The sequence below is a fragment of the Rhea americana genome, unplaced genomic scaffold (assembly GCF_003343005.1).
Source record: "Rhea americana isolate MKP2758 unplaced genomic scaffold, rheAme1 scaffold_69, whole genome shotgun sequence".
Taxonomy (NCBI): Eukaryota; Metazoa; Chordata; class Aves; order Rheiformes; family Rheidae; genus Rhea; species Rhea americana.
In genome coordinates, this window is record NW_028186856.1 from 4,412,252 (window position 1) to 4,418,616 (window position 6,365).

At 53.7% G+C, this 6,365-nt stretch overlaps 1 protein-coding gene across 1 annotated transcript; it reads left to right on the forward strand.

The window, feature by feature from the left end:
* Positions 1–5,298: 5,298 nt before the first annotated feature.
* LOC146586497 (histone H1-like) lies at positions 5,299–6,248 on the forward strand. Its single transcript, XM_085321386.1, has one exon. It carries the CDS (start codon positions 5,306–5,308, stop codon positions 5,984–5,986), a length of 681 nt encoding a protein of 226 aa, XP_085177512.1. The 5' UTR covers positions 5,299–5,305; the 3' UTR covers positions 5,987–6,248.
* Positions 6,249–6,365: the final 117 nt, after the last annotated feature.

The following is a 6,365-nucleotide window of genomic DNA, read 5'->3' on the forward strand; positions in this document are numbered from 1 at the left end:
TGCCGCCTCCCGCCGCGCGCCGGCCGCGGCCCCGACCCCGTTGCCGGCCGGAGCCGCCGGCCGCAAGGCCGCCGCAGGTACGCGGAGGCCGGGCCCTTGGCTTTCCCCAGCGGAGAAGCGCCCTTGGCCTGGGCAGCGGGGGGCAACAGAGGGCCCAGCGGCGGGGCCGGGCTCTGGCATCAGGCTACTGCTTGTTTTCTGCACTGTGCACCCACCGCGGGCCCTCACGCACTTCCTGCCTCCTACTCCGCTTCGAATCCCTACTGCTCGCTGCCTTCCTCCTTTTGGCACGGTGCTTGGGGCCGGCGGGAAACGAGACTCAGCAGGGCTCAGTCGCCACGGTACCCCGCTTTTCAGGCACCTGAAGTGCCTTTCCCGGCTTTGTAGAGGCAAAGGAATGAGAGGCTGCAGGGCGAAGTCGTTTTTCAGGTGTGGCGTCCTCTCTGGAAACCTCTTTGCGGAGTGCTGTAGCTTTTTTGAACGACTGCAGCTGGTCAAAGTGCCTTTCCCGCTGTTATCAGTCGGCATACAGAAAAATTTCCCCCACCCCCCGCCCCTCCTCATCTGTAGCTGCTCTAGGTTCGGCTRAAGGACAGGGACAGGTAAAGCACAGGTCAGGTTTCAGCAGTTCTCCTCCTCCTCGTCCTGCTGCTCCTCAGCAGAGGCACGGATGCCGTTCAGATCCTGAGGGGGGCGGCTGCAGCCTTTTCCCTGGGAAACCATCGCTTACTCTGGCCTCGCTGCAACAATAAAACAGTGCTCGAAGAGGCCTGTCTCTGTGCCATAAGGCAGCCTGACTCCCTTCCTGGGACGTTGGCCCTACTCGGCGCGGAAGACAGCCCGAGGGTGCTCTCTCGAGGGCAAAGTGTGAAGCCTCGGGCTTCAGGCTGAACRTCTGGGCAACTGGAGTCGCCGTCACGCAGTGTAATATACACACGCACACATGTACACACACACACACACGCGTGCCAGCACAGGGCCCGGGAGCTGGTGTCTCCGGCTGTTGAGGTTGCTCTTTGGGAGCCTCCGAGGGGGTCAAGGGGCCACGAGGTTGCATCGCGCCGGGAGCAGAGCGGGCCGCGGCCGGTTGCGGYGCCTCCGGTTGCAATGGTTTCCTGCAAGGACCGGCAAGCTGCGCCTTCGGGTTTGCGCTCTCTGCTTATTTACTCRCAGGGCGGCTACATCTGCGCATGGGAAAGCTAGGCGGGACGGAAAGTGGGGTGGAGGAGGGGAGAAGAGAAACCCTGCGGGGAAAGACCAAGTTACATGAAACCGGTTCTTTTCGTGATATCTCAGATTAAGGAACTAGTTGCAGATGCTTATGTGATTAGCTGTAACTAACTCGACACACAGCCCCTTCGGTTATTTCGTTCCACCAACTGGGGACACAGGCTCTTCAGACTTCCTTTATCTTCTCGGATTCAATGCATGCTGTGAAGGACATCTTGATTTGTGTGTGTATGTGTTTTGTTTGTTTGTTTGTTTGTTTTGGGGGGGATAAGCGCAGGTGGGAGGGGAGAATTTCATCTTTCTTGTCCTTTCCGTTTGCTTTCCGCCTTCCTGTCAAGATCTGGCTTGGATTTAACTTCTTTGTCCTTGGATTCTTTTTACCCACTTGTGACCGAGGCRTTAATCACGCACACTCGCACCACTCATCTTTACTGAACGACCAGTAGTCATCCCGCGTGGCTTCTCCTYTGTGGAAACATTCCTGTCAGGGCTTCAGTTTGCTTCTCCTTCTGGCCCTGCTGCCGCTACTTCTTCCTCGCCCAGCCCATCTCCGAGGAAGCCTTGCGTGGAGCTGTCATGCCCACGGCCCCCACTTTGTCCCGTAGAGGCCTGGGTTCAGCAGGAAGTGCCGAAACGGGGAGGCTGCGCACACCTGTAGCCGTGCCCCGGAGCAGCGCGGCGCAGCGCGGCAGCGCAAGCCGCCTTCACACAGGCAGCACCGGCACAGGCGGCCCCTTTCTCCGCCTCTTTGTCGACCACTCTGCCCGCAGCTCGCGGTGCCTCTGCCCGGCCCCCGCCTCCTTCCAGCAGCTGCCCGGGCTCCCGCGTCCCGCGCCCTCCCCGTGCTGCTGCCCGCACCCGCGCGCCCTGCCACCCGTGACCCTCGCCACGCTCTTCCTCCGCGGCTCACCTCGTCGCCCTTGCCTTTCCCCGCCTTCGCCCTTCTCCTAGACAGTCCCTCCCCACTCACACGGTCTCGCAATCCCTCCCAAAGATTCGTTTCAAAGAAAGTTTCGCACCACCCCCCTCAGCCCTACTCTAACAGCGTTGGTCTTCCCGTTCAGAGACCCTGCTAAGCTTCTTCCGCCTGCTTATCAGCCGCAAAATTGTGCTTCAACCTCCCCGAGGCCGGCCTTGACCRCTTCCTCTAATGGCCCATCAGTTAGTCACCCGCCAGCTCCGATCTTTCTTATTGTCTCCCTTATCTCCTGCTCCTTAGGGCTTGTGTATCTGGAGCCTTAACTGACTCCTTTCCTTGGCTCCACTCTCCGTCTTGAAGTCGAACAGCCGCCTAAGCAGGTAGCCTCGCAAAAGAGAGAGATGTTCTTCCTTCCCACGCCCGTGGGTAATTCCCATCTGTCTCTACAGCTCCAGCACTCTGCACGACACGATGGGGGCAGGGGCAGCAGCCAGCGCTTTGCGGGCCACTGCTGTTTTCCCGCGAGCTCCTGTCTTGCACGCTCCACCACCTTCCTACCGCTGCTGCAAGCGCAGCTTCAGGGCCCCTYCGCGCCTCCCGAGGCGGGGGGATCTTCGCACTGCCCGGGAGGGAGAGCCCCATGCGGAGGGCACAGAGAGGGGCCGGCGCCGGGTCCCAAGCGCCCCGTTGCTCCCAGGGCCGCAGGAGAGTTTGCACCGGCAGCTCTCGGGGCAGACGGCAGCCCCAGCTTCAGCCGTCGAAACTCTCTGCCGGCCCACGCGAGGGACCCGCTCATCCAGGAGCGCCCTGCGTTCCTCGCCCTCCCCGCAGCACGAACTTACGTGGCGCGGACTCGGCACAGAAGCCATCCTTGGGCTAATTAAGGGCTRCAGCTCGCTTAGCATCAATGCTCTCGGTTTTCGGTGCTAAGCGAAACTCTCCTAGAACCGCCTCATGCGGGCCCTGCAGAGTGCAAGAGGTAGCAACAACGGCACAGACCTGCTGGCACGAGGTGAGCGCACAGTTCCCCTTTACCTTTGGAAGTGCCTCCTTTCCCCGCGAGAGGAAACTGTGGGAGGTACAATCACATGACTATTTTACCAAACTGCTTTACACTCTCACTTCCATATGATGTGGGCCCTTAGAAACGCGCATGAGTCTTCCAGGATTTTATTATTATTGCTATTATTCCTTTAGAAGGAAAAAAATCTCCATTTAAACCATTTTTAGATCTATAGATGCCTAAGTGTCCCCTCTCTGCCATTTATCTCCTGCCAGCGTCTCCTCCATAGGATACATTGTCCTGGAGAAAGAGGTAAGGGCCATATACAGCTCTTCTGTCAAAACCATCCCAGGAGGCTCACCTACTCCCTTTATCCCACACTTTATTCCACATCCCCCAATAGAAATTCTTCTCACCTGCCCATAACAGCTCGAAATGTGAGCTGACATACAGACAAAGGAAATATGGTCATGCATATATATATGTATATGCCTATACGTACATATATCTGCATACACAAATACACAAACAGAATATATGTATATGCAAGGCTCAGACTTCCAAAGAAGAACAGTCAGAACAGTCCATAGCCAGAACAGGCCATGACAAGAGCTTTCGCGAAGCTTCTAGGGCCTCATTTGCTTCTTTATGCACTTTATCCACAACAACCCTCACAGAGAAACTAAGATTTGCTGCTTTGCTTTGCCTTGTCAGTGTTGCATTTCACATTTTCATGGAGGCTTGAAACAGAGAAGCCTCATGATATATATCAAAATGAATCTGAGCTATAMGCAGCAAGGCAATAGAAACACACATCTCCTCTCAATGGCCTTGCCTGCACGTTAGTTAGTAAGACCCAGCTCCTCCTAGTACAAGTTAGGRCTTCAGAGCCCTAGATGCTATCCGGCAGACTAGAGGAGTGCTGCAGGGCAGAACGGCAGGCATCCACACAACGCATGCGAAAGTGAAACTGCAGCATTGCCTTTACARAGCTCAGCAAATACTAGGCTGTGCTGACATTGAAGTTAGCATACTGCAATTAAATGTTAAATACCATTTCCCCGAGATCTCTTAAGAGCAAGGTTAAGCGACTGTTGTATTTCTTCATCTGGGGCCTTCTTTCAGCAGTGCTGAAGAAAGAATTTATGAGTAGGACACTTTTTTTAGTCTTGTTTTATTTAAAGAAACACCTACAGGCTAACCTGGCATTTTTCATAGTGAAAGCATGCACATCATGTATTGTGATTTTCACTCCCCTGCCATTTTGACTGACAATGTATCCTAAAGCACCTAATAAAACTAAAGAACAAAATAAAAATCCTTTATTTTAAATATGAATACAGGAACGAATGTGTTTGTCTAYTGTGCTTATTCAAAAGAAGTACCTTGGAGCGATATTGTGATAKAATTCATCAAATAGTAAAGAAGAAAAGATAGGAAAGCAGAGGAAAAACTTTTGTGTATTCTCTAAAGGCACTGAAAGTACAAGCTACTTTAAGAGTGTAATTTTACACATATATATTCCTAATTTTTTTCTATTGGTTTTTTATTAGTTTGATGTAAAGCTAAACAGGGCACTAGCTCCAAAGGCTTCAGAATTTTTAAGAGATGCAGTCGTGGTACGGGAAACAAGTTATAACCCAGATACAGAGCTCAATGTCTACTTGTGTTATTTATTCCCTTTCAAAGTCTATTTTCCTTAATAAAATACCTTTATATTAGCTCCATTCTACACTATCTCGATCAAAAACCCTCTCAGGAACGTGAACTGGTTGTCACTTTGACACTACTGTCAGCAGCATAGATTTAATTTAAAGACAAAAATAAAAAATCTGACTGTTCCAGGTCTCTGTAAACCCAAAACTCACAGATTACAGACTTGCCTATAGCTCATTTAAAGTCTCAGCAAAACGAAACATCACAAGAAGAAAACACCTCCCCTCGTCATCAACTCTGTGAGAAATGGGGTGTCCCGGTCATAAGTTTTGCACCAAAAACACACTTTTTTCAGCAGGAAGAAACACAAGCCGAGCGGTGGAGAGCGCCCGGGCGCCGGCGGCGGGCAGGACTCGGCAGCGAACCAATCAGCGCGCGTCTCGCCTCTATAAATAGGGGCCGCCGCCGCCGCCCCCCCCGTCCCCGCCGCCTTAGCCATGTCCGAGACGGCGCCTGCTCCTGCTGCCGAGGCGGCGCCCGCCGCTGCCGCTGCTCCGGCCCCCGCGGCCAAGGCCGCCGCCAAGAAGCCGAAGAAGGCGGCKGGCGGCTCCAAAGCCCGCAAGCCCTCGGGCCCCAGCGTCACCGAGCTGATCACCAAGGCCGTGTCCGCCTCCAAGGAGCGCAAGGGGCTCTCCCTGGCCGCCCTCAAGAAGGCGCTGGCGGCCGGCGGCTACGACGTGGAGAAGAATAACAGTCGCATCAAGCTGGGGCTCAAGAGCCTCGTCAGCAAGGGCACCCTGGTGCAGACCAAAGGCATCGGTGCTTCTGGCTCTTTTCGGCTTAACAAAAAGCCTGGAGAAGTGAAAGAAAAAGCCCCGAAGAAGCGGGCAGCAGCAGCCAAGCCCAAGAAGCCGGCAGCCAAGAAGCCAGCGAGCGCTGCCAAGAAGCCTAAGAAGGCAGCGGCAGTGAAGAAGAGCCCCAAGAAAGCCAAGAAGCCAGCAGCCCCTGTTCCCAAGAAAGCGGCCAAGAGCCCSAAGAAGGCAGCCAAGGCTGCAAAGCCCAAGAAGGCAGCGAAGAGTCCGGCCAAGGCGAAAGCGGTGAAGCCGAAGGCTGCTAAGCCCAAGGCAGCCAAGCCTAAAGCAGCCAAGGCAAAGAAGGCAGCGCCCAAGAAGAAGTAAGCCYAGCAGGAAGAAAATTYTTGGTCTGCTCTTGAAAACAACRGCTCTTTTAAGAGCCACCCAAGCTCTCCCAAAAGGAGCTGAAACACTGCTTGCTGAGGTATCCCTAGAAATGGGACAAGGAAAAAACTTGTAAAACAAGACAAGAACATTCCTGTACAGCAGCCTTATTTGGCAAAGGCACAGCCCCACTTCTTCATGGGACAAGGAAAAAGAGCATTGAATTGTTCCTTACTTAAAAAAGTGGCATAGCAAGTAAATTTCTAGCTCATTTTATTGATATAGTTGGTGGCTCTGAAAAGAGCCTTTGGGTTTTTCTAGGGAAGACTTCACGTGTGTGCTCTGGGCTCACTTGGCCTTAGCCTTATGGCTGTCAGTC